The 10,498-nt window shown below is 56.5% G+C and overlaps 1 protein-coding gene across 1 annotated transcript in view; it reads right to left on the bottom strand.

The window, feature by feature from the left end:
• EPHA10 (EPH receptor A10) overlaps positions 1-10,498 on the bottom strand; it is a 60,779-nt gene that overhangs the window by 14,513 nt on the left and 35,768 nt on the right. Inside the window, exons 6-7 of the mRNA XM_019512097.1 lie at positions 4,891-5,015; positions 1,421-1,583 (exon numbers count right to left, since the gene is read on the bottom strand). Coding sequence (XP_019367642.1) covers positions 1,421-1,583; positions 4,891-5,015 — 288 coding nt within the window. The remainder of the gene's footprint in view (positions 1-1,420; positions 1,584-4,890; positions 5,016-10,498) is intronic.

Raw genomic sequence — 10,498 nt, 5'->3', positions numbered from 1 at the left:
CAGGAAGGCAGCAGTTTTTCAGGGCTTGCAATTCCCTGGGGCAAATCCCCCAACCCCCCCCCGCCCCCCCCCCCAAACCAAAACTTTTCAACTACTGAGAGCTGGGATCTGGGCCTAAGAAACCGAAGGCCCTGACACTCCGGGTAAGGCTCTCAATATGCTTCAGTTCAACACTCGCTGCAGCCCCAAGAATCCTCTCCCAGCCCCAGATCAGCATTCCTGACTGCAAAGACAACGCCTCCCGCTTCAGCAAGGATCTGGAGAAGCCTCTTCTGCAGGCGCGACACTGCCTCTCATCACTCCTATGATTTACATTCCCATTCAGTGCTGAAAGCCGGAGCTGGTGCGACCGGATTAAAGCGCAGGACAATACCAGTCATCCCCTGAGCTCTCAGCCGCAGCACAAACTCCTCGTTCCGCTCTCTGGAAATATTCCCATGTCTAGGCAGGGAATGTATTAAAATATATGACTTGCCAATGGTTTCCCTTCGTCACCTTAATCCTCCCCTCTCTTTCTTCTGCAAACAGAGGTTTTAGATAACTACGTTCTATATAAAACATTTTATTGGATTCAATTCATTCTGCAAACGCCTTCTGTGTGGTAAACGGATGCAATTTAAAGCCCTGTTAAACACAATCGGCAAGATCCAGATGGAGCCAGCCATCTCCAGGCCTGCGTCTCCACTCTGGGTGGGTGACTAAGCTCAAACCAACCCTCTTGCCGAGACCTTCTAGCCAGTGACATCAGCTAGGGCCCCGACACACCGATACCACCAGAACAACCCCGATACACCATGCTGGTGCTGCCCAGCATAGGCGCCAAGGGGACCGAGCTCTCTCCAAGCCAGGAGTCCTTGTGGGGAGAGCCATCGGCTTGGGGCCCGCTGGATTTTCAGGAGGGATGATGTAGCCAGCTTTCCTTGAATCAACCCCGCTCAGCATGCCCCTGCCCAGAAATGAGGCGGCACAGGGAAAGGGCCTCCCAGAGCTTGGCCGGCAAGGGCTGATGCTTGTTCCCACCCAACTGTGCTTGGTGACGCCCTGGCAGGGAGTGGGAGGCCCAGTTCACAACCCACCCCCAGCACCCGAGAGCCTGGCTGGCGCTTTCTGCTCTTTGCCAGGGGTCCCTCCCAGCAGGACAGGGGTTGGGTGGTGCAGACAGAAGGCCTGTGCTGCCCAGGATGGGGCTGCCCTCCTCTGGGGCTGGGTCCAGCCCTGCTGCCAGTGCCCCTCCAAAGGCAGCTTTTACATTAGACAAGCACAACTGGGGCTAGCTAGGAAAGTTTCTGCCCTGCATGGAGGGCGACAGGGTGAGCTTGGAGGAAGGGCCCAGGCCCTGCATAACAGGAAGGCAATGCACTCAGCATGGAGGCTGCTGCAGGGAGAAGAGCCAGGACAACCTTGACGGGCTTGCACTTACGCTCTCCCAGGGTTTCCACCTCGATGCTAGGGCTGTAGTTCCCATAGTCCTGAGCAGCGGACACCCGGATCTGGAAGACGTAGATGGTGCCCGGCTTCAGGTTCTGGATGGTCACGGCAGTTGCCGCAGTTTTCATGGTTGAGTAGCTCTGATCCCTTTGATCCTGCAACGTGACGACACAGCAGAGCCTGAGTGGCACAACTGCCACTGCGCGGAGCAGACCAGCACAGCTGCTGCCTGGCCTGGCCGCGGTGCCTCCGTGCCTGCCCATGTCAGGAGTTTCCTCAAGGCTCCACGAACCACAAACACCTGGAACAGGAGTGGGGTAAAGATGATGCAGGTGGGGCTGGGGATGCATGGGGCATAGAGGAGGGGCTGGGGAAAGGCGAGGGCCTGAGGTCTTTCCCCATTTGAGCCAGCTGATGGCTGTGCGGGCTTGAGAGCAGCACCATCCGGCCCACAGCAACCCACCCTCTGGTCCAGGACATGGCCCCAGTTGGAACCGTGAGCAGGTCCAGGCAGCCGAAGGACACGGCATGCACACACACATGCACGTACGCGTGCACTCACCAACCTGCTCGGCCAGGAACAGCTGCGCTTATAACCTGCAGTGGGTCCCTGTACCCCCCCACAGTGCCGTCTGTCCATGGCAGGGCAGCCAGGAGCTGGCACTGGGGGTCTGTAAGCCCACTTGCTCCCAGGCACTGCATGGAGCCAATGGCCAGCTTGACAGCCCTCAGCACCCCATCTCCTTCACAGCACCTGTGGGCCAGCACTGGGAGCTAACACTAAACCTGTATCCCCTCCATCCAATGCTTGCTCTGACATGCACAACGCAGGCCCTAGAGGGGACCCAATATGTTCCTATAGCATCAGCGGGAGCCAGCTGGCCATGAGGACAGCTGCCCCGGGGCCTGGCACTGCCCTAGCTCTGCAGTTCCCAGCAGGCCACCTGTGCAGCCTGGAGGAAGGCTCGCTCCCAGCGTGTTGGGGTAACAGGAAAACTGTCTCCGTGGTGAACTCCTCTGGGGTGGCTCTGAGAAAGCAGCATGCTGCTGGGTGTTTGCAAACAGCCAGATGTGAGTGCTCCAGGAACCCATAACAGTGTGATGGTGGGGGGAAGTCTATTTAGCCCCTGGCATTCCCCGCGTGAAGGGAGTAGCTCCTCTCAGGAGGCCCATGACTGCCACTGGTGCAGAGGCCAAGGGCTGGGAACACTTATGGTCTGTCCCTGTGTCCATCCCTGCACAACGAGAGGTGCTGGGATGGACAGGACTGTCTAGCGGAGGCTAGAGCATGTTGGGGCAGTAGGGAGGAGCTCTGTCTCCATGCAGCAGGAGGGGTGCTCTGGCCATGCTCTGTGCACTGCTGCAGCGCCTCCAGAGAGTACCCACAGCACCACAGATATCACTCAGACCCCCCTCCAGAGATGTGCAGCTGCTGTGTGCTGGCAGCGCAGGGACCTGTGCCCCGCACCTGGCTGCTTCTGGGTGAGGGTGTCTGCCACCTTCCTACCAACTGGCTGCACCAAGGCCCTGCCTTGGCTGCTTTCCGTTGGGCATCTTGCAAGATCAGCGACAGCACAAGTAGCAAGACAGTGGTGAAAAGGGTTTCACTGCCTGTTTTCCACCCCACAGCAGGCTAGCAGGGTGCGTGTGTGTGTGCATGCATGTGCACGGGATGTGGGGTATGTCCCTCTGGGGTCAGATCTGAGATCACTCCATTTATAACCAAGCAACTGCTGCACTGCAGAGTCAATCTTGCCATTCAAGCTGGAGGCGGCGTGGCTGGTAGCTGATGTCACGCAGCATCTCCTGGTGGCAGCCTTTTGCTAAGAAAGGATGGCATCGTGTTTCAGCACCCGCCCTCACAACACATCCCTCTCCTGCACGCCAGCAGGTAGTCTGGATCCAGAGACTATGCATCTGCTGCAGGCTGGCTGGTTTCCAGCATGTCACTGGCATGTGGCACAGCGTGTTTGATGTGTGATGAGTTTCATAACAGGCCCAAGCACAGACAGATGGGTTCATTTGCAGAACCGTGTGATAAGCCGCATTGATTTTGACTTTCACAGAGTTGCAGAACAGCTGGGTTGGCAGTTCCCTCAGGCAGTTGCATCTAAACCAACCTCCTGCTTGAGGGAGGATCATCCCTGACTAACCAGCCCGGCCAAGTGTCTGTCATCCCTGCTCTTAACCACTTCCAAGGAGGGGGATTCCTCAGCCTCTCTGGGCAGCCAGTTCCAGTGCTGAACCACCGTCTTAATGAGAATGACATGGGAGATAGTGCCAAAAGCCTTGCTAAAGACAAGGTACTCTACCTCCACTGCTCTCCCCATCCAGCCCATCACTTTGCCCTAGAAGGAAATCATGCTGGAACAGGGCTTGCTCTTGCCAAATCCACACTGGTGGTTCCTGATCACCCTATTCTGATTCAGGTGCTTAGAAGTAGAGTCCTTGATGAACTGCTCCAGGACCTTTGCAGGCAGAGAGGCCAAGCTGACTGGTCTGCAATCCCCCAGATCCTCCTCCTTCCCTTTCCTAAAGAGGAGCACCATATTTGCCCTTTTCCAGCCATCCGGGACCTCACCTGACCTCCAAGAGTTCTCAGTGATGACAGCCAAGCTCAGCTTGGATAACCGTACAAGGAAAACTATTAGTGAGAGAGCCGGGGAAGACACGCAAACCCCACAGCATCTATCAAACAGCTGCCGTTTTGTACTTTAAAACACTGCCAGGGAAAATGCTTGTTGCTTTCCCTGCCACCACAAATCACTGACCTAATACCCCGAGGCACTGGCGATCAGCCCTGCACTAACAAGAGGCCTAAGGTCTAATATCTGGGGAGGTATCAGTGCTAAAAGCCGAGGTCTGAGCCTGTGAGAGACTGGGAACACCCCTCATCTAACAGCAGAGGAAATTCACGTGCAGCTTGGCCAGTTGCAGGGTCCCACACCTCAGCCTTCACAGAAAGCTGCAAGATGCATTTTAAAAACCACTCCACATTATTAAATTCACTCTCTCCCTGGGAGGTATATACATTAGGATTCACGTGTACTGGCACAACCTGGCTGCACAGAGGGAGAGAGAAAAATACTAATTAAATAAACACTAAAAATAACCTAAGTCACTGCGAAATGCACACAAACAGATTGCAGGGAGGGGAAGGGGGGTGATTCAGGGAATCAAGATTTTATTGGCACTTGTAAGTAACAGAAGCATCCCGAACGCACGCCAATAAAATCTTTGTGGCGCCATGCACTGCACACATGCGCACACGCACAGGCACACAAAGGTGTCTACACTCCCGCGGATCTCCAACGCACACAGCTCGCGGCAAAGGCAGGGAGGGTGTGCAGGCAGCATGAGCAACGACAGGCACCCGGGGTGGGGAGTAGGGGAAGAATGTCTCTTTTGGAGTCTTTAGGAGATGGCTGGAAATACAGGGAACAAGTCTCCAAAAGACTCTACCTTTTCATAGTACTTGATTTCATACTCAGTGTTATTGGTGCTCGGGAAGCCCGGCTCCTGCCAGGACAGGGAAATGCTCTTCTGGTCAATGCTATCAGTGCGGATGTCAGTGACAAGAGATGGCGCTGAAAAAGCAGAGAGAAGAGACAAGCAGGTCACCAACAGCATCGCCCCAGAGCTGGGCTCCCCCGACCCCAGCAAAGCAGTGCCCGCCGTGGCATCTGGCCATGCAGCTGCTCCGTGCACAGACGTCCTGTGGTGCCATCCTGGCAGGTCAGGCCCTGGGTGGACAACACCCACAGCCTGTGCCTGGGCTCAGACAGCAATTGCCCCTGGTTAACTGAGCACAAGGCATAGGCAGCAGGCCCAGCGAAAAGCAGCGGTCGGCACCTGGATGACTGCACTCAGCAAAGGGTCTCCTAGCCCGGCCTCTCTCAAGGGACGAAGCGGAGGAGGGCTGAGAGAGGACCCAGCAGCAAGGTGGTGCACAGGGTCCTGTTCCCACCGGGAGCCTGCATCCTCCCCTGGTGCTAGCCAGCAGGAGGTAGAGGCCCCAGGGTGCCAGCCAGTCACTAGAACCCAGGCCACTGCCCTGTCCTCTTGCAAATCCAGGCCCCTCTGGTAAGAGTCACCCTCCCTACAAGCCACAGCCCAGGCCATGCGGTGCCACAAGGAGAGAAGCCCAGAGACAGGAGGGGGCTTCCCCTGTGCTTGTCAGGGCTCTGCAACTCTGCTGTCCCTCAGGACTGGGCTCTGACGGCTACGGCACCAGCACCAGCACTAGCAGGGCAGGCTGGAGGGACACTGGCAGCTCCACCCCACAGCAGCGAGAGCGTGGACTCTCAGTGGAGAAGTGACCTCTCTCAGAGCAGCAGTTCACAGCCCTGCCCCTGGCATCTCTGCTCCAGCCACAACCCTTTGCAATACAGCACAAGGCAGTGGCACAAAATCAGAGGCACCTGGTTTTAGAACTAAGACCACAGACACGAGAGGGCTCTGCAGGCCTGGAGAGCCAACTCCAAACCCCTCTGGGGCTGTGCTCAATTGGTGGTGGCTTAAGACAAAGGGATCTGTAGGCTCCATGGTCTGGACAATGCAGCAACCTCCTTCCTTTAAAAAGGCCATTGGTAAATGCAGGCCTGAGGCCTCCTGGCACTGCCCCCCTGCAGTGGCACTGCGTTGTGGGGCTCTGCAGGCAGCCAAACTAGCTCTGAAGCAGAGAAAGTCTCCTCCCAGCTCTGCCCTCACATCCCCACTGTGCCCACTTCTGCCACAGACTGTCCATGGGAAGGCAGGGGTAACATCCCTTGAGTCACTCGGGTTAGGTGAGTGCTGCACTTTGCAGGCAGAGACGTCAGGGGGTAGTCGGTCTTTGCTGTCTATCTGCAGGAGTGGGGGTGAATGGCACATTGCTTCAGGGCATCTCCTGCTTGTCCCAACGCATGGCCCCAGGTCTGCCCTCCATCACGGGAGTGTGGCATTGGAAAGGCTTGGGTACAATGGTGGAGGGTGCCAGAGAAATGCCTGACTAAGGACAAGCATGAAAGCTGTAGGGCACTTCCCCTGGCCAGAGCTGGAATTAGAAGTCTGTTTTCACAGAAAAGGGAACGCATTTGTAAAGCTGCAAAGGGACATCACCTACAGCGGCAGCACCAAAACGTCACCCAGTGCAAGCTCCCGCCCTGACAACCGGTGCCAGAGGAGCCTCCAAGGCAAAGGCAGTGGGTCAGGGTGAGGCACAGCCCCCACACACCATCCTTACTAGCCACATCACATTTGCTCTCCAAAACTGAGTTCCAGAGCTGCAAACCAGGGCACCAGGGGCAGAACACCCTGCGCTCTGCTGTCACATGTGGCTCTGGATCAAAGCAACCCTCCTCTGTGACCCACAGTCCGGATCAGGGTGACAGCTCTTCCTCTCTTGAAGCCATGGTGGGAAGTCACGGGGGAAACAAACCAGCTCCTGGAGCCCACGGGTCACCCTCAGCTCATGGGAAACCCGGGCCTGGAGAGACGGAGGGGGCTAAGAACCCAGGAGCATCCCAGGCTCAGCGAAGCAGTTCATCATCTTGCCATTCACGACACAGGGTGACGGGCAGGATTTCCAGGGGCTCCACAGGAAAGCTCCCAGTGTTGGGGAAATGCACTCAGCATGCCTCGGCGCACTATCAACGGCTGCCTTGGATCACTGCTGATTTCAGTGCGGTCTGTGGCAAGCTACCCAACCAGGGCAGCGTTTCCAGCAACAGCTCACTGGTCTCTGCTCACAGCCTCCGCGCGGCCTCCGAGGGCTGCTTTGGGAATGCACAGCACATGATGGAGACCGGAGTTCAGCTGTTTATTACCCCATTAGCCTCCTGCGGTGCTGTTAATTGGCACTAACCGGGCCCCTGGGCCGACAATTGGAATCCGCCTGACGTATGGCAAAGAGAAGGAAAGACCCAGGCTTCTGCCAGCTGCTTCATGCCCTGTGCAGAGGTCAGGCCCTTGTAGCTTCTGCAGTGATAAAAAGCAATCAAACCTGCGGGCGAGCTGAGCCGAGCTGCGGACAGCCTAGCACAGCATGCGATGAATGTCTAGTCCGAGACATGCAGACAAGGGCCAATAAAGCGGCTGATGAAGTGCTCTCCACCCAGCCACTATCCAAGAGAGCAGCGTGCCCTGCACCTTGGGAAGAAGCAGCCACTGTCCGGGGGGGCACCAGAAACAGTGATAGCTGCCATGCTAAGTCCAACAGGAGGGGCAGCAAGCCCTCAAGCCCCGGGGAAAGCTCAGAGATGAGTGCTTAGGAAGACAGGCTTGGCATCGGATCCATGCTGTTCCAGCAAGGCCTCTGCAGCAGAGGCGTTGACTGTGATGCTGGAAACTGAGGCAGCACATTTGCTGGGGTAAAGGATCTTCCCACTTCCTAGCTGAAGTCACGATACTTCTTTGCCAGCTTTACCAATACACAGCTGCACAAACACACGTGCTTCCAGGTACGGGTACAGGGGCAGCCGGGAGAAAGCCAGCCAGGAAGGCTTCGGTGGAAGAAGTGTGACACTGCATTGTCTCAGCTGCTGTACGTTGCTGGGTCAGCTCTTAGGCCCCGGGCCAAGCCCTCAGCACCCAGCACGAGGCACCTTTTATCTTTGTGTCCCTGCAGACAGACAGATCACCGAATGCTGCCTTCTGCATCCCTCAGTGTTGCCGCCCGCGAAGGAGGCTGGCTTGCTCCTGGGCTTCTTCCCCTGTTCTAAACAAGCTGGAAAAAGTCAGATTGCCTTTGTTTAACAGTCAGAGCTGCCCACACAAACCCCACCTCTGCTCTGCCTTTAATTACTGGTATTGCTAATCAGGCCTGCTCTTCCCGCAGGGAAAGGTCCCTAACTCGAGGGCCGCAGCCCCCGCGAAGCATGCCACATGCACAAGGGGGTGGGCAGGGAGCGCCAAGCCGACACCCGAAATCCAAAAAGTGTGGGTATCACATGGGCTATAAAGCAGCCCCTGCTGCAACTACAATGTTTTCCCATCAATATTTTAAACTCCCCAAATGCTGCTGCTCTTTGGAAAAAGCAAACATTAAATTTTTCACCATCCTGCCTGATTTCATAAACTCCAACTCATCGTGCATCGCTTTGCTCCTCTTAATTAACAAATACACCAGCAGCAATGGCATAAAAATAGGTGTTCTCACTTCATTCGCCTGCCAAGGAAAACCAGGGTACCTGAAACGCGGAGGCAAGCCAGAGATGGGGAGAGAGATGTCCTCGATAAACCGGAGGGCTCCAGGCAGCCTCTCTGCTGAGGGAAGGCTGGGGAGGGGGAAGCTGCTGCACTAGCTGCCTCCAGCGCCTACTCCAGGGAGTTTGGGGGAGGCAGCTCAGCAAACGTGACATGCTGCGTCACTGGAGTGGCTATTCTGGGGCTCAGTCTCCCATCTGAGCACAGGACGACTGCTGGGGCTGGGACAGGGGCCTCAGGAGTACGAAGCTGCTGGAGGAGTGGCTGGGGGAAAAGGAGGTGGCAGGGTCGTGGCACACCAGGGACTGGAAGGCCTCAGCTAGCCCATCTGCCCCCCTGAGACAGCACCAAGATCTGGGATGCCCAACCCACCCTGCTCTCTGGTGATGGAGCCAGACCGACCTTCTGCACTGGGAGGGCACCCACGAGGCCAGGGGCTTCTCTATCCAGGCCCTGAGGCTCAACCCCATCCTGAGAGCTCAGCTGCTTCCTTCAGAAGTCCTGCCATGTTAAGTCAGCCTCCTTCCTTATGGTCTTGGGGCATTGGGCATGTGTCCCCGGAGCCAGGGAAGTCTCAGGCTTCCTACCGGTCATGAGGAAAAGGCAAAGCTGAACAAAACCCCCAAGAAGGTGCTCACCCAGGTTCGCAATGCAGCCTAAAGCAGAGGCACCTGGACGCTGCCCAGGTAGCACTGAGGAAGGCAGCATTGGGTGAGCCATGCAGGGTCTCAGCTGAACTCCAGGTCATGCTGTCCTGCCCACGAGCATGCGGCCAGTCGCCCAGCCCTCTCCAGGCCAGCACACAGTGCTGCCTCACAATCACAGGATCCCACACGTGGAGGGAAGGACGCTGCTTTACTTGGGCCCTACCAGTGACTGCCTTCATAAGGAGCTGCCAGGCAGGGGCTGGACCACCCAACTGCCTGCTGCCCAGGCATTCATCCCCTCGACACTGGAAAGAGACCAGAGCTGAAGGGATTCAGTTTCCCTCCACGATGGTCTAGATGAGGCACTTCTTCTGAAATTCAGCTCCTGCTGGGAATTAACAGCCAGAAGCAGTTAACAGACACTGGGGCCTCAACTCCTCTCTGCTGGTAAGAAAGGCCTAGGAAGGGACCTGCTCCACATCCTCCATGTTACACAGCACAACGCCCAAGTCCCTGGCGCCACGTCCTGGCACAGAACTCAGCGCCCTGCATTGTAAGAAGCACGAGAGGCCAAGCCGCCACAGCTAATCCCCCAGCTGGGTACAGCTGTGAGTTTAGCATGGCTTTATCCGTTCTGCTAGGAAAGAACTTCAGCCAGTCCTGGCTGGAAATTCTCCCCGGCTGGTGTCAGCCTCAGAAAGCCCTGGCACCTAACAAGGGGTTTTCAGAATTAAAAAGTCTATGAAAAGCAATTGCTGGAATCCGAGGGGAGCTCCTCCGATCAGCACCGAAGGAGAATTAATAGCGTTGGAGCTGTCTGTGCAAAGGAAGGCCTCGTGTGTAATTTAACAGATAAAGAACAGAGCAAAGCCCCTGGGGAAATCTGCAGTGGATAACCTCGTTCTCCCCAGATATTTTCTGTCTGTCTCTATTCTGTCTGACATCCGGAGAGAACGCAGGCGGGAGTCAAGCTGCGCTGGACAAGTAACGATGCAGAGATGCAGGCAAGACCTCTCCCCCAACAAGGACAGGAGCCTGGTACCCCAGGGAGCCAAAACCAAGGCACAAGGCGTGATTCAAGCTGCAAGATCACTCCCTGAAAAGATCGCGAACGCTCCACCCACAACAGAACCGAGGCAGAGCCTGGATGACCTGGGGACCGCGGCAGAAGCAGAAGGCACCAGCATTCATTCACACCTGCTAATTTGTGTGAGTTGGCAGCAGCTCATGCCAGGCGG

The sequence above is a fragment of the Gavialis gangeticus genome, unplaced genomic scaffold (assembly GCF_001723915.1).
Source record: "Gavialis gangeticus isolate Ggan-Ray unplaced genomic scaffold, GavGan_comp1, whole genome shotgun sequence".
Taxonomy (NCBI): Eukaryota; Metazoa; Chordata; order Crocodylia; family Gavialidae; genus Gavialis; species Gavialis gangeticus.
Note: the sequence above shows the minus strand (reverse complement) of the source record. Positions and strands in the feature narration are given on the sequence as shown.